This window comes from Cavia porcellus, unplaced genomic scaffold (genome assembly GCF_034190915.1).
Source record: "Cavia porcellus strain 051 isolate PalLab524CR breed Dunkin Hartley unplaced genomic scaffold, mCavPor4.1 scaffold_8, whole genome shotgun sequence".
Taxonomy (NCBI): domain Eukaryota; kingdom Metazoa; phylum Chordata; class Mammalia; order Rodentia; family Caviidae; genus Cavia; species Cavia porcellus.
Genome location: NW_026947491.1, coordinates 89,932,095 through 89,953,335, shown reverse-complemented (window position 1 = coordinate 89,953,335; position 21,241 = coordinate 89,932,095). Strand labels below are relative to the sequence as shown.

The 21,241-nt window shown below is 51.2% G+C and overlaps 1 protein-coding gene across 1 annotated transcript in view; it reads right to left on the bottom strand.

Moving 5' to 3' along the window:
• Positions 1-21,241, bottom strand: part of Utp20 (UTP20 small subunit processome component) — a 70,228-nt gene that overhangs the window by 20,418 nt on the left and 28,569 nt on the right. Inside the window, exons 22-33 of the mRNA XM_003476057.5 lie at positions 17,960-18,157; positions 16,465-16,555; positions 16,058-16,143; positions 15,169-15,294; positions 12,104-12,270; positions 10,462-10,670; positions 7,312-7,455; positions 5,783-5,862; positions 2,503-2,729; positions 1,897-2,041; positions 667-754; positions 217-360 (exon numbers count right to left, since the gene is read on the bottom strand). Coding sequence (XP_003476105.2) covers positions 217-360; positions 667-754; positions 1,897-2,041; positions 2,503-2,729; positions 5,783-5,862; positions 7,312-7,455; positions 10,462-10,670; positions 12,104-12,270; positions 15,169-15,294; positions 16,058-16,143; positions 16,465-16,555; positions 17,960-18,157 — 1,705 coding nt within the window. The remainder of the gene's footprint in view (positions 1-216; positions 361-666; positions 755-1,896; positions 2,042-2,502; positions 2,730-5,782; positions 5,863-7,311; positions 7,456-10,461; positions 10,671-12,103; positions 12,271-15,168; positions 15,295-16,057; positions 16,144-16,464; positions 16,556-17,959; positions 18,158-21,241) is intronic.

Here is a 21,241-nt window from a genome sequence, read left to right as displayed (position 1 = left end):
CACTGGCAGCCTGGAGGTGCCCCAACCTTCTGCACAACATGGTTTGTGCTGGGCGTGGTGGCGCACAGCTGTAAGCCCAGCACTGCGAAGCTGAGGCGGGAGAGTCGCTGTGTGTTCAAGGCCAGCTGGCTGCACAGTGAGATCCTGTCTCACCGCCTCCAGCTCCACCCCCTACAAAAACCAAGGAGGTTTGGGGCGAGACCCAGTGTTACACACCTGGAAAACTGTACACAGCAACTGTCTGGACAGCTTGTTCTTAATGACGGAGAAGAGCTTGGCCAGAGGCTTGAGGAAGCTTGTAGGGTCCAGGCAGTGCTGCAGCAAGTTCTGCACTGTCACCAGGACATCGACCTCTGTGTCCTTTAGAGCAATGAGGAAAAAGCATCTTTCAGTAATTCACAAAACGAGTGGATTTACACTTCAGTGTATGTCTGCTACGGGTCAGAGTCACAGCCAGAGCCCTGGCACGAGCTAGAAGCAGAATATAGGAAAATAGCGGGGGAGCACTGCCCTGCTGGGCAGATGAGTCCCTTTCTGTCCCCGCTGTTTCAGGTTCCTCCTCCTGGAGTTCTGTAAGCTCTCGGGAAATGTGCATCACAGAATTGCATCAGTGACGCTGCCCCTTCCTGGGGCCCTCCTCGACCCGCACGTCTCCCCGCTGCGTACCTGCGCGAGGTTGCCGTGGTGCAGGAAGGGGAGAAGCAGTGTGATGAGCATGGAGCTCTGTTCCTTGTCTTTCATAAACTTGCTGATCCTGCAAGAGCAAGCAAAGGGGGGGTTCAGGGAGCTACTGAGCTAGGACCTTTCCCACGTGGAACTTTCTGGAGAAAATCATCGGGAACTAAAGATGGCCTGACCATGCGGAGACGGGCCAGCAGGCAGCAGCGGCCCCTCCTGCCTCGGCTGCACAGCAGGTTACAAACCAGTGCAAGGACCCGGCAAGCAAGTATAATCATTAACCTCACTTGCCCAGAGAAAAATGAGCAGAAAAACCCATGTTAGATTGCAGGGTGGAAGCAGAGCAGGGCTTTCACACCCGGATCTCCCTGCCTCATCTCCTCTCCACCGTCCACTGCCGCACGGTCCCAGATGAAGCGGGGCAGGGGCACGGGGACTGAGGGCTACCCCACTCTGTCACCCAGAGACACCACGGTACAAAGGAAGCATTGTGATGAAGCGCTCGTAAGGGTCCAATGTGTTCGTAAATTTCTGATAGCAAAAGTAACATAAAAAAATCTAATAACTAAGTCTAGTTCCTGTCAAGTTAAAATTCATGATAGAATCGTTTCTTACACTTAGGTTTGGTACCCATGCCCTCTAGAGAAATCTCAATCGTATAGTCCTGGTTTACTGACGAACACCCTTTGAAAAACTTCCTTGATTCTCAAAACAAAACAATCTGTGGCTACTTTTATTAATTAAACTAAAAACATAAAACCCCAAACAGGATGTGACTTCATAAAGCTCAAGCCTTAATTAAATAACACTCACAGAGCCCACGCAGGTGAGTCTTTGAGGTCTACTTAGGCCCTCGAGTCTGCCGTCTCTGACACCACTGAATGGAGGCAGGAGCTGCAGAGAAGCCCACACGCCCGGCCGCGCTGAGTCCTGCACTGACTTAAGAGTGGAGGGCGTGGAACACACGGAACACTGCCTTCTGCCAGGGACCTGGCTTTGCACACGTCAGCTTTTTCTCTCACCGAGCTGGGCTCCCCAGCTCTACAGGGATCCCTCGTCTTTCTCTCTTTGGGCCACTGGGGTTTGAACCCCGGGCCTCCTCTATGCCACTAAAAACCTCCCACACGTACTACCATATCCAAGTAACTGAAGAGCAAACTTTTTACGCCCCCCAGCGCACCGGGACCTTTCCCTCGGCACAAGCAGGCCGAGGCTCACCTGGACAGGATGCCGAGCTCCTTGCTGACCTGCGCCCTGTTCTTCTTCTTTTTCACCTTTTCCGCACTGATTGTGGTTTTGCTGAGATACTGAAGAATCACAGGCACGTGCGGTAGGATCAGTCTTCCCCCCACAGTGATCGCCTCTGAAACAGACAGTGGGTGAGGTTCTGACTTTTAAAAACTCACCAGAGGCAGACTCGCATGTCTTCTGGGTGACATAAAGCACTCGGCTACTGGTGAGAATTTAGTTAAGATTTCAACTGCAAACACTACATAACTTTTAACTCAAAAGGGCGAGTCTAGCAGCACAATACGAAATAAACATGAGAGACCCCGTGGCCTCGCTTAAAGCTCCTCTTGCTGACTGTGGGGGCTGCTGGGACAGCTGGGTAGGAAGAAGGCAGAGTGTAACAGTGGAATCAGCCATGTACACCCCAGAAGGCAGCTCGGACTTCCTGCCCTGAGAATAAGCTGCACGGCTATGCGTGCAAAGGACACTCCTTTATACAAGTGAGAATTAGTTCCCAGAGAAAAGACACCGATGGCCGGAAGCTACTGAGAAAGTCAGCCGCCAGTGACCCTCTCTGTTCTAAGTGTCACCCACCAGCCGTGTCGCCTGGGGCATCGGCGTACACGCAGCCAGTCACCGGCAAGCTGGGCACTGTGTCTGTGGGCTCAAAATCTGGAAGGTTCAGGAGGTCATCAACCATGTCCATCACGATGCCAGCTGTGGCATCAGAGAGGTTCTTTGCTGAGAGAACTGCGAAGACGTTGGTCAGGATGTCATATTCCGGGTGTCCCGGCTTCTGTTTGGCCAGAAAAGGAAAATACCTGCAGGAACAAACCCACTGCAATGATCGCCTTATCTCTTTCTGTGTGGTTTCTGATCATCTCCCACACAGGCCCATGTGTGTGGACGCTGACGAAACTGCTCAGGAAGCACCCGAAGGCCCAGGGCTAATCCCAAACACCCGCCCATCCCACTGTCTAGGTGTCGTGTGCATCCAGCTAACCCTCGTAACAGCCAACGAGATGCAATCAGCTGCAGGGGACAAACAGCCCTGCGTAAAGCCAGAGCTGGCAAGCGGCAGGAGGTTTAAACAGCGCACTAGCCCTGCTGCAGCCTTTTCTGAACATAAAAGCCAGGCATCTTCTATTACAAGCTTAACTCTCATAAAACTCAAAGGCCAGCAACAGGTGCTTAACAGTAGAGCCCACAGCGCCACTGCTGTATATGAGCACACAGCGTGCAGCCTTGGGTGGGGAGAGCTGGACCCATCCCCAGAGAGGACCCTAGAGAGAGGAGAGATGTCCTCCAGGCAGAACGCACCAAGGCGGCTCAGAGCGAGGATCTTCCAGCCAAGGGCAAGCTGGCAGTTATTTAGAGTGCCAGACACAATCCTAACAATCTGTACAGGAGAACTCTCACCATTTGACTGTTTTGACTCATTTTACTGAGCATGCAAGTACTGTAACACACTGGGCACAATGAACCGAGGGAAAGTCCTAGGAGGTTATAGGCACACTTTCTGCCCAGGAAGGGTAAGGTATAGCATGGGCAGGTGCTGAGCAAAATACAGGTACACATTTTCATCTGTTACTGTTTCCATTTCACAGGTGGAGAAACTGAGGCTGGAAGAGGCCACACTGCAGCGGGCACACTCCATGCTGCATCGACAGCTCCGTGAGAGTCCGGGCTGGCCCTGTATGCCATGAGCATTAATAAGACTCAGGTTGGAGTCCTGCTCCGGGAAAATGGTGCCACACCGAGGAGCCCTGGGCCCTGGGGACCTCCAAAGCAGCACGGCCTGAAGCACGCGGGTCACAGTGACCCTGAGCAGCGCAGGGAGGAGTGGCCGGGACAGCCCCAGTAAGCGCTGGCGTGGCTTAGTTTTGTGCAGCGGCTCCTCACGTGCCCGGGACTGTAAACCACGGCCTCGGCCGCTCTGTCCTGAGCGCACCTCCTTTCTGAGACCCCGGTCCTTTCTGTGAGCTTAGAGACACCGACTCAGCTCAGCTCTGCCTGATTTACCGATGCTAAGCGGATCTGCAGGCGAGGGCAGGCTTGAACAGGCACCTGACCGAGGCACGCTGCCGTGGCCGCGGATTGGAGAGCACCACTGCTTGTTCACCACACACGGTCATCTGTCACAAGGTGGTCGGCCTCGCTAGGGATGGTTTTTAAAGGAAAACGCGCAGGCTCCGTCACCAGCACCCTCAGCTGCTACATGGCCTGTTTCCCCAACCAAAGCGAGAGCAAGAGCTCAGCAGCAGGGGAGTGTGCAGCGCTGAGGGGCCCGCAGACCCCACTGCAGCTGCCTCAACGTGCACAAGCATACAGCCTCCTCTGAGACCGCCTGTGAACCTCCAGAGCCCGCCTGTAAACCTTCAGCCATCAGACGAACAGAAAGTGCGACAGCGCACCGGGAAACAAGGGGACGCCCTTCCTGTTAGTAAAACAGACTTTCCCGAAGAAGAGGTTTCTGAAAGCTATTTAATGACGTGGAAAAATGTTCAAGGTACAATGGTAGATGAGAAACCAAAACCAAAGGCTAGTTGTAGAGTACGACCCCCACTTTATAAACATCAGTGCCAGGGTCTCAGCTAACGTCACTAAATCGGAATCCGAACTGTTCCTGACCGTGAAATGTAAACATGTCTGTCTAATTTTAAGTGGGAACTAGGAAAAGACCAAAGAGTGCCAGTTACAAATCCGCTTCTATTCCTAAGCGAGCAGCAGAGAACGGTCACACCCAAGCGGCGTGTTTGCCATCAGTGCCCGGTGTTTTCCGTTCCCTCCCTTCGTCTGCTCGGCCTGAAGTATTACTACGCACTAGCGGAGCGCTCAGCCAATTCTAGCTCTTCCGGCTCCCAGAATTTAGCTGATCTGTGAAAACTGCAGAAGCGTCTTCACGGATTCAAAGCCATCTGCCAGGTTAAGTGGCCACTGTCACCCACCTCTTTCCTTTCGTTCTAAATGACTCACACACGTCAGCGGCTGCTCACAGCAGCCTCTCTCTCGTCTGTGGCCCCAACCCCACACACGAGGGATGCACCCTTGGAGGGAGCTGGGAGCAGGCCCACGTCTCGGGCGTGGGGTTACGGTGGGATGGAGAAAGTGGCTTTGAAGTCCTGTCCACTCTGGGGCAGCTACGTGTGCTGTGGCGCACAAAGGCTGGCAGGAGGGTGTGAGCGCTTTTACTATGAAGGAATGATGAGGGGAGCAGGGCAGGTGCTCACCTGGTGTACCAGGGTTTTTGGTTTTTGAAACGGGGTCTCACTCTGTAGGCCAGGCTGGCCTTAAACTCACTATGCTCTCCTGGCTGATCTTGACTTGGGGTGATCCTCCTGCCTCAGCCTCCTGAGTGCTGGGATTACATGTGTGTGCCCCATGCCCAGCTAGGTGTCTTTTTTTTTTTTTTTTAAAGTTTCTCATGTAACTCTAAATACTTTCCTATTTCATATTTATACACAGATGTGCACATGCCTAAACACATTTTTCCTGGGCCACCTGAGACATATTATCTAACACCTTACATTTTTCTTGCAGTTACTGTTTTGGTCTTTCCATGCTTCTACCCAGCTGCCTCACCTAAAACTGCACTCAAAGGAATTCACTACCTGGAAAGACTACATTATGTTATCGCCTGTCTAGACCTGTCATGGCTAGATTGGCTTAAAATATCATTATTTTATTACTATTGGTATTGTTTTTTTTTTTAGCAGTGGCCAAATTTATTCAAGAAAGCAAAAATGAAAAGTAGGAGAGAAACTGGCTCCGGAGTGCAAAGTAAAGAGTACCCACTGTGGGATGCAGCGTGGGCTAGCGTGGAAGGTTATGACAGCCAGCTGTCCCACTTCTAGGTCTGGGGTGGGGAATATACCTCGAATTTCTGCTCCAGACACTAATGAGCTTCAGCAGAGGAGTAGGCGAATACTGAGCCTCAGATCCAAGCCGGCAGATCTAGGCGACAAAATAAAAACACAACATAAATTGAAAATGTACATTAGAGAAAAACAAAACCAAGCAACACCTCCAGCTTGGTGGCACATGCCTGTGACTGCCACTCAAGAGGCTGAGGTGGGAGGATCACTGTGAGCCCAGGGCCAGCCTGGTTTACATACTGAGTTCAAGGCCAGCCTGAACTGCACAGCAAAACCCTGTCTCAAAAAACAAATAAAAAACAACCAACAGAAACAACCCAAAGAAGCGATGCCAGAGGCCAAGGGACAGAGATGAATGGAAGTACAAAATAGAGCGAAAAGATAAAGGGTTACACAGAAATAGACGGCAAAAACCGTGCCTGCAGGTCGAGATGCCCGTGTTGGGTCTCTAAGTCCTGAAGGGTCAGGAATGACCGAGCAGTCAAGGTCCCCCTGCAGTGTCCTCAGCTCTGCCTGCACCCACATTATCAAGCGGGCACCAGCAGAGAACCGGGCACCTGAGTGACAAAGAGGCCTGCACACTCCCTCGGGCTGGCTGTGGGGACACTGGGAGGCTGCGTCACACCTGTCTCGGAGACACAAGCAGATCCCCATCAGCCTCAAGGATGAATGCGGGGGTAGTTAGGAAAGCAACTCGAGATCTCTGGATCTGGCGGCAGGGGAAAAGAATAGTGTTCCAAGAACTCCCAGAAATAGGCTAAGTGTGCTGGCACACGCCTGCAACCCCAGCACACGGCGAGACTGAGGCAGGAGAGTCACAAGCTCCACAAAGCCCGGACAACTCAGCGAGACTGTCAAAATAAGAACAGGGTGTGGTCCCTGTTTACAGGCACAGTCTGTGACAGCAAATCTTGGAAAGAATACAGATGCTCGTTAACTGTGAAGCGTGAAGATTTCTCTAATACAATGGAGTACTGTCCTGCCTGCCATGAAGGAGGATATGCTCCACGCATTTCCAGGTAAACGCGTTCGCCTTGAGACCAACTCCTACATGAAACACATCGGACACACGTGTGTAAATACCACATTGTTTCTCTGGTGTGAGAAAACTTCAGTGTAAACACAGACCAAAATGTGTATTAGGTATTGTAACATGAGAAGAAAATGTTCAGAGGGGGAAGGGGGACAGGGAAAGAAAGGAGGGGAAAGTTTAAAAAAAAGGGGGAAAGAAAAGAAGGGAAAAGATTTTATAAATGGGGGGAGGTAGAAGGGAGGGGAAGGGAAGGGGAAAACCCAAACACATCACGCACAGGTGCAAGTTCTCTGGGAGGGAGTGACTGCGCCTATACCCGCAACGTACCGTGACATCTGCCTGGGAAAAACGCAGCATGGGGGTGGCTCAGGCGAAGGCCCGGGCTTCCACCCGCAGGACCCCAGCACACACACGAGCAGCCCCGAAATAATGAGGCGTGACGGGAGGGGAACACGCCAGGACCGGCCTCCAGCCCGGCACGTTACCTGGGCTCACCTGGGGCCAGACGGCGCCGAGAAACACAGCCTCGATTTCCTCGGTTCGGAACTGGTGGGATTCCCAGTCCACAAAGATGTCGGTGATCATCTTAATTCCCAGACGCCGCAGATTTTTCAGGGGGCTGATAAACCGCAGCCGTATCTGCAACACACAGATCGAAAAGCTGCACGCGCGCACACATGTGACATGCGCACACGCGCGCCCCTCCACCCCGGCGCGGGGGCCGAGGCGCTCCGCCAGGCTGGGGACTCCGCGGTCAAACTCCGGCGCCTGGTTCACCCACGAGGATCCCCAAATCCCCACTGCTTGGGAACCAGGCCAGCCACACTCAGGAAACAGCGCCCGCCCCAGCCTTAATTAGGGAAAGAATAAACTTCCACTTCCCGGAGAGGTGAGCTTTCTTGTTCTCATGCTCGTATTATTATTTCACCTTTGTGAAAGTTAGGAATTAAAAATCATTGTTAAACTCATTTCGGGCAGCTGGGCATGGTAACACACACCTATAACCCCAGCTACTCTGGAAGCCGATGCAGGAGGATCCCAAGTTCAAGGCCTGCACAAACAAGACCTGCCCCAACGTTTAAAAAAGGACTCGGGATGCAGCCCAGCACTGGGGTGCTTATCCAGCATGGGCAAGGCCCGGGTTCAAGCCGAGCACCACAGAAACAAAGGAACACATAACTAGGCAGGCGAGGCTCCTCTGCAGTAAGGAAACTGAAGACTACAACGAGGTGCGGGAAGATCACACACAGCGCACAGGAAAATGCCACGCGGAAAAGCAGCCGCCTGGCCTGTTCAGGGCACAGCAGCCGCCGGGTCTGAAGCACCAGCAAATGTGTTGTTAACATACGCTGCTACTTCTTCAGGAGTCTTTCTCCAACACAGAGTGACAAACACCCACCCACCTATCGTGCGGTACAGTGCAGTACAGTAATTAGCTGCGTCTCCACCCACGGTGGGACAGCCCTAGTCCTGAGTCCAAAATCTCACCAAGTGCAAATTTTTTAAATCATATGAGAGAATGAAAATGCCAAAGACTGGCCAGGGATAGTGGTGCACACTGTGATTCCACTGCTCAGGAGGCTGAGGCAGGAGGACTGCTGTGAGTCCCAGGCCTGAATTGCACAGACTCTCCCTCAAAAAGAAAAAAAGAAAAAGAAAAAAGAAAAAAAAGAAAGAAAGAAAAAAGCCCACAAAAACACAAAGAAAAAACACCTCCCCCCAAACAAACCCAAAAGAACAGGCCAAAAATTTTGAATAGATGAGGAATTCAATAAATTTGGGAAAAGTAAACCTATGGAAGGGAAGAATTTCCTTTCGGTATTAGAGAATAAAAAGGTTTAGGCCACAAGAAAGGACAAAGGCCTCAGAGAGGTTTCTATCAAAGCCAAAACGTACAAACCCTGCAAATCAGGAGAGATGCCTTCCGACCTGATTACCAGACTGTGGGCACAAGCCAGCCAAGCGGCATCCACTGGCCAGCAGCGGTCAGAGGACCAAGCCCAGCGGGGCTCTAGCAGAGCTGTAGGCCAGCTCCTTTCATGACCCTGTATGGATGTGTGTATGGAAGTACATATGCATAATCTTTTTGAGATAGTCTCACTATGCAGTTTGGGCTGGCCTTGAATTCACTTCATAGCCCAGGCTGGTCTCAAATTCACAACGACCCCCTTGCCTCAGCCTCCTGAGTAGCTGAGATCAGAGGTGTGCATACTATACCCAAGCTTCAAAACCTACCACGGTGAGGGTTTTTTTTTTTTTTGGGGGGGGGGGGGAATACCATGAATTGAACACAGAACCTTGTGCTTGCCACAAAACCTGTTTTCATATATGATCTTATTTACACAAAATCTAAAACCACCTGAAATTTATGCAGACAACAGCCATGCTCTCATTGCTGGAATATCTAGTCTGTGGGCAAAGGAATCATAAATGGGACAAACAGGGAAGCTGCTAGTGACATCTTGACACTCGATTCACGGGGCACTTGACTCCCATGCAGCAGGCAGCAACCGATCGCCCGCAAACGTGGGCCAGCCCCCACCCCCCCCAGCCAAGGCACGTGCTGGCAGTTCCAGGGACAAGCAGGGAGCCCGAGAAGGCGACCACAGTTGTTCTGCCCTGCTTCAGTTCCCAGGGCTGCATTTTGATTAGCTGCTGAATCATGTTTGAGGGGATTTGAAGAAAAACACAGCGGCGTGCTCAGATGGAACAAATCACAATGCTGCGTGAGCATCCGGCTGTGCTTAGCTGGCCCTGCACAAGCACCACAGTCCTCAGGCTGGTGCTGCACTGCGCATACATGGCAGGATGCTCAGGCCGGCACCGTGCAACCACGCCCTTGAAGCACATGGATGGCCCAGTAGGAGTCCCCACAGGATGTGAGTGCCAAGCTGCCCTGACCCGAGACCTGACACACCAGGCGGAGTCAAGGTGCAGGAACTCCCAACACTGCTTGACAGTCCCTTGGACGGTGGGGAAAGAGCCAGACCAGGGGTCCCCGCCGCCTAGGGGAGCAAAAGCCACGGGGCTGCCATGGGTGAACAGCGGGGCCTCCTTTCCCATGGACACTGTCTGGGCCCTATGAAGCTGCTCTGGCCCCCAGCTCTGGCCCCCCGCCTGCCTACTCCACAGCATATGCTTCAGGCCTGCACCTGTGTTCCGGCATCAGCCGCATCCCTTGCTCTACTGAAGACCTGGACGTGGACTGTTTACCAGGAGCCTCATGCACACACCTGCATAAACCCCACGAGAGCGCAGCACTGCTGTAAATGAACATGGCCTGCACCCCCGCTCCAGACCAAGACATCGCACAGCCATGGGGTTCCCCTCTGCAGAGCTCCCAGTTCGTGCCTGGCACTGAGAGCTTCAGTGTGCAAAGACCCAGGGCCTGGTACGGGCCCTGCAAGGGGCCCCCCAGACCAGCCCACCGCCACAGCCACCTCACCCCCAATCAGCACTGGCACATGCTGGCAGCACCCAAGGGTCACATTTCACCTCCCTTAACACAGCCTGCAGTTCCTGGCTACACCTACGCAGGAGGATGAAGATCCCTGAGCCCACACCTCCACAGTACCCCTCAAGGAGACACCCAGAAGGTGCATGACGCCTGGGATTCCCTAGCCAAGAAGTGCACATGGCACCCACCTTTTCCCGCTGGTCCAGGGCGCGTGCGGCGGCAGCCGTGACGCAGAGCAGCATCTGCAGCAGCCGGGGTAAGTACGCACGGATGAGGTGGCTGATGTTCTTTAGCACGAGCTCCAGGCTGTTCAGGATGCCGTGCTGGCGACCCAGGGGGAGCACGCGGGACAGGTCCAGGTCCTCGGCTGCGTGCCGGACTGCGGTATGGCACTCTCCTGTGAACGGGGAGAGGGGCAGGGTGAGGGGCCAGAGCCATGCTTCCTGCACAGACTGGGCAGCGCGGCTCCTTCTGATGCCCGCTGAACACGCACGAGCTGGGAAGGCAGATTCCAGCACTGTATTCCCAGCGCAGATGAGGAAACCGTGCTAAGCCCCGGGTCTCCAAGCCCCATTCTTCCCAGATACCCAGGCTGGGTTCAGACCTGTGCCCCCGCTCCGCTGCCTCATCCTCTCAGCCTGTAAGGGTTATAGCAATGTACCACCATACCTGGTTGTAATACTTTATTAATCACACTCTCATGTTGAAGAGAGGTCTCATTATGTTGTTCTGGCTGGTTTCAAACTCCGCACTCAAGCGATGCTCCTGCCTCAGCCTCCCTGGTAGCTAGGACTAGACACATGCCCCGACACACCTGGCTTTAAGTTTTGCTTAAACCATCTGTGACCAGATCATGAGCTTCTTAATGCATTTCCCTAACTGGTCCATCCGTGACTATGTCTCTTACTTCTACCCTCCTAGAATGGAGGTTACTCGAAGAACAAAAGCCCTTCACTGATTAGAGCCAGCCTCCTTCACAGGCCAGCGTTTTACTACATGAAAGCCTGTTGGGGGGGTGGGGCGGCTATCATAGAAAATAACAGGGAACCTACCAGCCCCGAGCTACAACCCAGCCCATGCTGTAGTTTGTTTTGGGCAAGGTCTCACTGAGTTCCTGCGCTGCTCAGGCTGGGTTTGCATCTGTGATCCTCCTGCCTCAGCCTCCCAGAGTGTTAGGAATACAGGCTTGAGCCTACCATGCTTGGCTCAGAGCAGTTTAGCAGTTAGAAAAGAGTAGGTTTGAAGCCAATTCTGCCAACGTCCAGTGTCTTTCTAAGCCTCAGTGCCCTCATTTGTGAAACAGGGACAATCGAGCAGTGCCCACCCTATGGCTGAGCAAGGCTCCCCCAGCTGTCTGCACAGGACCCATGTAACCCAGTGGGAACCGGGCACTCAGCCAGTGTCACGGTCACAGCGATCACACCGTGGCGGCTCACTGTGCGTGCCCAGGACCCCTTCCCCGCAGGCGGCTGAGGATGGAGGGTGCCAGTGCTCACTTTCCTGCTGCCAGCTCAGCAAAGACCCCCACACACGGAAGGTGAGCGACTCGGGGGACAAAGGGACCCCAACATGGTGGGACCGACGCTGCAGCACGGTTTCAGTTTCATAGAAGAACCCAGGGACCGTGGTTTGCGTTTAGGTAACACAGTCTCCACGTCTCTGATGGCCTCCGTGCACAATGGAACATGCACGCATTTCCTAAGCGACATGGACCCAGGGGTCAGCTGCAAGATCACCTAACTCCGCGCTCAGCTGGGGACAGTCACCCAGGCTGGGAGACGGACTGCGAACCCGGGAGAGCAGGGAACCCACGCAGCAGGCGGTGGTTACCCATCTTGAAGTGCTTCAGGGGCTCTGACAGCAGGTCTAGGAAGCCCTCGATCTCCTCGGGCTCGGTCCCCGCGAGGAAGCGCAGGACGATGGCCGTGCGGGTGCCCGAGGCGGACCTGCCCTGGGTCTTACTCCCAGTCTTGTTCTTCATGCGCCCGTAGAGAATTCTGCAAAGTCAGGAGAACGCGGCTGTGGGCGTCGGCCCCCTACCGTAAGGCACTGTGCTAGCTGTCCTGCTTCCCTCAAAAGCTGGCAGGGCGACGGACAGCGCCGCATATGGATACAGAACAAGGACAGAGACAGACGGCCACAGACAGCACCACACGGGGAAACGCGCCCGGAAGGAAGCAGACGAACGAAGGTCAGGAAGTTTTTCTTCTCAGAAAACAATAAAATAACCAAGTAAAAGATAAATCTAGCCCAGGAAAAATGAAAATGAGAATACAGACTCAAAAAGGAAGTGAAATTACACAATTGTGAGCAAATAAGGAAACCACCACGATATCAAGAGCTGAAAAAACATGTAAGCATGTAGCAGAGACTTCAGGGAAAAACCTCAGCGGACCAATGACCGTCAGAAAACACAGAGTTTTACAGGTGAATTTTTAAACTTTCAAGGAAAAAAAAACTAAACCATGTTACAATTGCACAGCGGAAAAAAGGAGGAAAACAATCATTTTTGTTAATGAAGATGGAACACAATGCTGAGGTGGGTTAATGAACAAAATACAGAAAATTATGTACTGGTTTTGCTCATAAACATTAAAACAACAGTGCTGCATGAAAACCAAAAAAGGATTAGCCAGGAAATCCCTGGTCACTGGTCTGTGAGAGCAGTACACATCAAGGGCGCACAGGGAAAAGTTAATATGGCCATTTCATTCACACTCAGTAAGCTTCGCTGTCATTACTGGACATGCTCAGTCCTAATGCAGCACACCATTCCTGGTAAAATCTTAAATAACCTGGTAAGAGAAAGTCACTGTTAAGGAATAACGGCATACAAGGCACTGATTCAACATTCAAAATCTGACATTGGTTTTCAAGCTTTTGTAGGACCCTTTACATTTTATATATGAGCTTTATCTATTGATAATGTATTAGAAATTAAAACGGAGCAGGGTGTGTCAGTGCACTCCTGTAATCCCAGCCCTCTAGAAGGCTGAGGCAGGAGGATCACAAGTTCAAGCCCAGCCCAAACATCTTAGCACTACCCTGTCTCAAAACAAACAATAAAGGAGCATGGATGCAGCCCAGCGTGAAGGCCCTGGCAGTGACTCCCGTCCTGGCCCTGTCTCCACAGGCTCGCTCTGAGGCACAGCCTGACCACGTGCCCCACAGTGGGACCGGGGGCAGGGTGACCCTAACCCCAACTAACGTGGCAGGGAAGAGTAGCCGGTGCCCTCTGGTGCCACTGTCCCAAGGCATGCAGTAAAGGCTTGTGCTGCTGTCCCTGGATAAAAACTTCTTTTGAGGTCTTGTTATGTAGTCCAGGCTGGCCTTGAACTTGCAGTGATCCTCCTGCCTCAGCCTCCAGAGTGCAGAGATTACAAGTGTGCACCATCATGCTTGCTTAAATTTAACTTTTTAAAAACTAAGTAACTTATGTAGTAAGAATAGGTCATGAAAACAAATGAGGAAGCAATGACAACATGTACCTACAAAAATTTTTTACAAGTTCTAATTAATCAAAGATTCATAGATAATCAACATAACATTATCTATTTTGCAAACAAAAAATTAGCAAAAACTAGAGACAGATGAAATGCTCAATAGCAGACACTTGGCTAAGTAAACTATGATGTTCCTATATAATGAATGATCACATTTTGAAATAGTTCATTGTCTATAAACTTTACAATATCTGAGGTATGGTCAAAAAATACAAAGAATGCACAAAAGACACACTGCCACTGATCCCCTCAAAGACGTCCCCAGCTGAGCGCGCTGGTCCCGCCCCTCCTGCCACCTTCCTAACCCTTCGGGAAGCCCCTCGGTGAGCATATCGTGCGTTGTGCTGCCTGGGCATCCTCGATGTCCTGCTGGGAGGAAGGCCTGAGGCCGCCTGGTGCCAGAGCAGTGGAGGAGTGGATGGGGACACAGTGTGCTCTTTCCAAGGGGTGGCACATGGCCGCAGCACTCTCCATGGTTCTGATCACACCTTGGAAAGACTCAGGACCCAGGACCTCCAGAGCCGCTTCGGAAAGTGGGGAGGATGCTGGGAAAGGTGTTCCAAGAAAGGGGGAGTCCTCCGAGGAGGATTAACAGCAGTGGCTTTTTCTGAAATATCTATTTAAATACTCACTGCATAATATTTTTTAACCAGTCCTTGTTTTTTGGTGAAAAAGTTCTAAAATATTTTATGCAACCATCTTTTAGATTATGTATACGTGTTCAAATGGTTTTTGTAGCTGGTATTTACTCCGGGTTTCATGCAGCCATCGGAGGGCTGCTTTTAGTGAGGTAAAACAGAAGTGTCGCTGACATCTACACTGCACAGTTGTCTGATAGACCCTGAAATCAACAGTGATTACTTTTGAGTGTTTGGATAAATCAATTTCTGTATTCCATTTCTACTGTTGTATGTCCATCGACAGTGGTAATTTTTATGTACCTATTCAAATATTTTTATACCCACTGCAGTGAACATCTCCATCCTAGCTAGAAAACGGATAAAAGGAAGCCTCCGGTCACAGCCACGTAGACTGCGCACCGTATCTGCTCCCAGCCCTCGCGGTAATGGAAGCGCAGCGCGGTGACCCTGTGGACCCGTGGACCTGCTCCTGGGCTGCTGACAGGCAAGGGGCTCTATCACTCCCGGTTCCCATCACTCTGGAGCTTGTGAACAGAAAGATTCACGATTGATTTTCCTGCTCAGCATTTATGATCTCTGCATTATTTACAGGTCGTCTTTGTGTTCTACCATTTATAATTTACAAAGTAGTATCACATGACAGCTCAACACTGGAATGAATTATTTCCACTACAGTTAAACTGAAAAAGACCATAATATTATACTTACAACTGTGTAACTTTAAAACTCAGTAATTTAACAGTAAAAATACCTCATCAGAATAGGAAACAATTCTGCTCGGTGGGCTGTTTTCACCACAGCACTATCTTCTGAAATGCTGAAATGCACTATCTCTTCCTTAAAGGTTTTGTCATCAAGCAACCTTTGCAGGTTTTCCCTTTAAAAGAAAAGCACAGCACAGACCATCACTCGACTCAGCACACTCTGTGAACGTGGAGGAGCGGGCGGGACCCAGTGGGGAGCAAACTAAAACATGGTCCCGAGTAGTTCATGCTGCACCGACCCCCACGGGCCCAGGGTTCCCTCAAGTGTCTTCAAACTTCAAAAGGTAAGGTGGATTAGAAGGGATCAGACTTAGCCCACAACTGAGCTGTTTAAAAGCATGATACACACCAAAAAAACCACGCATTTAAAAAAAAAATAGGCTACAAAAGGTTTTTTAGTTCACAGAGAAATAATTCCCTAACTACCAAGATTTTACAGCATTATGTTAACCAAAGAAATATTAACTTTCATAACACATATTTTAAAATTAATGTTCCCTTTTCTACTTTAGGATTTACAGAGAACAACTCTTTTTTTTTTTTTGTCTTTTTGAGACAGGGTCTTACTATGCAGTTCAGGCTGGCCTTGAGCTCACTTTGTAGCCCAGGCCTGTCTCGAACTCACAATGATCCTCCTGCCTCAGCCTCCCGAGTGCTGAGATTACAGGCATGAGCCACCATGCCCGGCTTCCAGAGAACAACTGTTAACAAACACACCTCTGATTTTCAAATACTGCCTTGAAATAGCATTCTGATCAACTACCTTACAACAGAGAGAAATTTCTCAGCCCTTTGGAAAACTGTTTTAAAAGGGGTTACTATGTAGAAAGATAAAAACCACTCAAAGTAACATTTCTTGAGCTTCAGCTAACTCACCTGTACGGAAGGATATGAGGATGTTTGTACGTCATTATGCAGTCCAGGGTTATCTTCTGCACTGTTTGGTCCTGGTGTAGCAATAGCTAGGAAAGATGTTTGATATAAATTAACAAAGTGACAGATACAATAAGATAGAAATTTACATGTTAATTTCCTGAACTACATTTCCCTTAAGTACAATGGCAATCAATGTTTAATTACCTGACATGCCTTTACAATCGAATAAACTAATGCTACATAATTTATTTCTCAAGTAATGAAAATCATGTCTACTGAAGTAAATCCTAATTAAAATGCAGACATGGCTATCTATCACACAGGGCAAACCTACATTTACTTTGACAAAGAAAATGATAAGAGAAAATTTCTTAAGAATTGTACTGCCAAGAATTCCTTTCACTTACCTGAAGATACAGCTCATATAATTTGGATTCCAGATATAAAGCCCGTGGGTTTGAAAATTTAGAGAAAACTTGCAGATGAGCAATTAATTGCCTAAACAAACACAAAATAGTATTATAGAATTAAGGAACATTACCTACAATTTTATTCTCCCTCTGAGTATTCCAACACCCAGCCTACGGTTCACTGTTAGCTACATTAATATTCTCCAGGATTATCTTAGGCAACTCTCTCCCTGAAATCTTGGCTCCCCACCCCAGGAAATCCTTCAGGATAGTTCAAAGCAAGATCAGAAAGCAAGCATTCCGAAGTTGAGTGCATGTGACTCTGGGAACCATTTCCTGTCCAGCAGACAGGAGATCGGTAGACAGACTCGGCCTCACAGACACAGCCAGTCAGACGCCCGTGTCAACCTGAGACCACAGTGGCTCCTCTATCTCGGAGGAGGGAGCGAGCGCGGCCTCGGTTGTTTCCCAGGAAGGTGGGACATGCAGATGCCGCCCCCACTGCCACGCACGGCGGGGCGCAGAGCAGGGGCGCTGGCGACGCCGGGCTCACTGGATACTAGGTAGAGACACAGCCTGCAGCTTTATGATCAAACTCCCACATTTCCCACCGAAGAAGCCGTTTCTCACTCCCATGGTTATTCACTTTTACGTGCGCTGCGTGGCTGCAGAGAGCCGGGGGACAGGAGTGATGCCCACAGCCTCAGCAGGAACTAGCCAGGCGGGCTGCTTCAGGAGATATAAACCCGACCTTGCAGAGGCCGAGTACGATGCATACTGAAGCTCGAGATTTAGCAAAAGGGGCTCCATACAGCTGCTGCTGGAGTGAATTAGTAGTTGTTCAGATGAGACCCAAAGTTCTAAAGTAACACAGCAGCACAAATCTGGTGGACTTCAGCATCCTTCTGAGAACCTGAAGTAACTTCTGAAGACAAGATCACTTCTTTAGGACTGTAACTACTGAGGTAAAAACCAAGAGAGTAAGAGTGTGTAACAGCATAAGAAAAAAGTGACCAGCATGAAATAAGTCAAAAGGCCGAGTGAGAGTGCTGACACATGTTACGTGTCCCCCACACCCAGCACCGCGCTGCAGCTGTGCATGGGAGCAGGTGCCACTAAGGGTTCGGTGCACTTGGCCCAAAGCGCACATCTTTCAGAGAAGCTGCATATAAAAGGGGCTCCCTCAAAAGTCCCCCCATTCCAAGCTGTGGCCCAGCAAGGCCAATGGTAAGAGGCAACAATGCTGGAAGCACCCACTCCCAGGACACGGGAGCCAGCGCGGAGCTGTTCTCACAGCCCAGGGTTTGGTTCCCATACCACGGCTGTCAAGAAGAACAAACCCAACACTGTGTTTGGGCTGTGAAAGAAAACCCCAGGAGAATGCGGTGCTGATCTCAGAAACTCAGCGTGGTCCATCCTGCACAGGCCAGGGGGTGCGGTCTGCGGCTCCTGCATCTGAAGATCTGGGACTGCCTAGGGATGTTGGACTCACTTTGCTGCCGCTCTCCGTGTCTTCTTCTTCTGTGTGGGTTCATCTGGGGGAGCCTCCTCCTCCTCCTCCTCCTCCTCTGAACCCTCATCCTCCCCGGCAGCAGGCTCCTCTTCTGTTTCCTCGGCCGAAAGCCCTCTGCCCTTTTTCCGTAGATCTTGGGTTGGAGCCACTTGCAGATCCGCTGGGTAATACTCATTGCTGTGGAGAGAGAGAGACACGCACATGAGGGTGCACACTCACCTCGGAGGTCCTGGGCCTGAGACATAGAGCCGTGGCACCTGAGTACATTCTGCTTTGCAGCCGCCTTTGAAAAACAGTGTCACAGCCAAATGCCCAAAGTGGACCTGAGCAGCAAGAAGAGCAACGCAGAGGCTTTATGCTGGCTGTCTTCAGAATACACCGCAAAGCACGGTGCTGGATGGAGTGCAGCAGCACAGAGTTCCCAGAGGAAAACCCGTGCATCTGGAGCTGAATCTGAGCCCCAGCACAGGCACCAGGAACAGGTGCCTGAGAAAGGGGAGTGCTGTCAATAAACGCCGCAGAGAACACAGTGCGAGAAAGCCCGCGGGCAGGAGGAAGAGGCCAGACCCCGTGTCTCCTACCAGCTCAGAGACCACCTGCGGGGAACTGTAAAACCAAAGAAAGGGCATGCTGGAGGACACCAGAAGAGGCAAGGAACATTTTTTCGCAAGACTCCCCAAATCCATAGCAAGCAAGAACAAAAACAGACAGGATTACATCAAACTAAAAAGCTTCAAAACAGAAAAATAATCGACCGAGGAAAGAGACACTGTGGAGAATGGGAGGAAATGTTTCAGGCCGTGCATTTGACAAGGCGCTAGTACACAAATATGTGAGGAACTAAAAACTCCTTAGCAAAAGAACCCCCAAATAATCATTTAAAAAAAATAGGCACAGACGTTTCTCTACAGAGACATTTCTCAAAAGAAGACATACAGATGGCCAATGAGGCTATGAAACACCACACGTGGTCGCTCCAGTCCAGCGAGTGTGACCATTATCAGAAAGACAGAAGGTACACAGCACTGGCAGAGCTGTGGGGAAGGGCGGAGTGAGAGTGTGAATCAGCACAGCCACACGGACGTTTCTGAAAAAATTAAGAGTAGAGCCAGTGCCGCATGATCTGGAGACCGCACAGCTGGGGACACACCTGCAGGAAGGGAGTCGGCCCTGAGGGACCTCTGCAGCCCAGCGCTAACCTCAGCACCGGTCACAACAGCCAAGGGTGGAGGGAAGTAAAAGGCAGGATGCGGTGTGTGTGTGCCGGTTCCTGACCCCGAACACACTCGCTCTGTACTGAAAACCGAACTGTACACCAAACACAGACAGCAGCCAAGAAAAACAAGCACCCTACTTGCTCACCAACTGATGAATGCATAGAGACACTGGTACACACGACAGAGGGCCACTGAGCCACCAAGAAAGGAAATCCTGGGTTTGTGCCAACACGGATGGACCTGGAGGTCACCACGGTATGTTTAATTAAGCCAGACACAGACAGACCTGACCCCCAAGGTCTCATGTGCGTCCAGCCTAGAAGGGCTGCTGTCCTGAAGTCGGGAGGAGGGCAGGGACCAGAGGTCAGGAGCAGGCGTGGCAGGGGCTGAGCAGGGCACAGTGAAAACTGCCAGGGTGTGGCAGCGCTGTGCCAGGGAACAGTCATGCACTGGGCGTTTAAAAGGCCAGAAGAAAGACCTCTGAATGTGTACCATAAGGAAACATTGAAGAGGCAATGTTTACTGTGATTTGAGTGTTACACCACCCACAGTCCTGACCACTACACCACCCACACAGTACTGACCATTCACCACCCACACAGCACTGACCATTCACCACCCACACAATACTGACCACTATGCCACCCACACAGTCCTGACCACTACGCCACCCACACAGTACTGACCACTACACCACCCACACAGTACTGACCATTCACCACGCACACAGTCCTGACCACTACACCACCCACACAGTACTGACCATTCACCACCCACACAGTACTGACCATTCACCACCCACACAGTACTGACCATTCACCACCCACACAGTAGACCTACACCACCACACAGTACTGACCACTACACCACCCACACAGTACTGACCATTCGCCACCCACACAGTACTGACCATTCACCATCCACACAGTACTGACCACTATACCACCCACACAGTACTGACCACTACACCACCCACACAGTACTGACCACTACACCACCCACACAGTACTGACCATTCACCACCCACACAGTACTGACCACTACGCCACCCACACAGTACTGACCATTCACCATCCACACAGTACTGACCACTACACCACCCACACAGTACTGACCATTCACCACCCACACAGTACTGACCACTCCACCACCCACACAGTACTGACCATTCACCACCCACACAGTACTGACCGCTACGCCACCCACACAGTACTGACCACTACGCTACCCACAGTCCTGACCACTACGCCACCCACACAGTACTGACCACTATGCCACCCACACAGTACTGACCATTCACCACCCACACAGTACTGACCATTCACCACCCACACAGTACTGACCACTATACCACCCACACAGTCCTGACCACTACACCACCCACACAGTACTGACCATTCACCACCCACAGTACTGACCATTCACCACCCACACAGTACTGACCGCTACGCCACCCACACAGTACTGACCACTACGCTACCCACAGTCCTGACCACTACGCCACCCACACAGTACTGACCACTATGCCACCCACACAGTACTGACCATTCACCACCCACACAGTACTGACCATTCACCACCCACACAGTACTGACCACTATACCACCCACACAGTCCTGACCACTACACCACCCACACAGTACTGACCATTCACCACCCACAGTACTGACCATTCACCACCCACACAGTAGACCTACACCACCACACAGTACTGACCACTATACCACCCACACAGTACTGACCATTCACCACCCACACAGTACTGACCATTCACCACCCACACAGTACTGACCATTCACCACCCACACAGTAGACCTACACCACCACACAGTACTGACCACTCCACCACCCACACAGTACTGACCATTCACCATCCACACAGTACTGACCACTATACCACCCACACAGTACTGACCACTACACCACCCACACAGTACTGACCACTACACCACCCACACAGTACTGACCATTCACCACCCACACAATACTGACCACTATGCCACCCACACAGTCCTGACCACTACACCACCCACACAGTACTGAC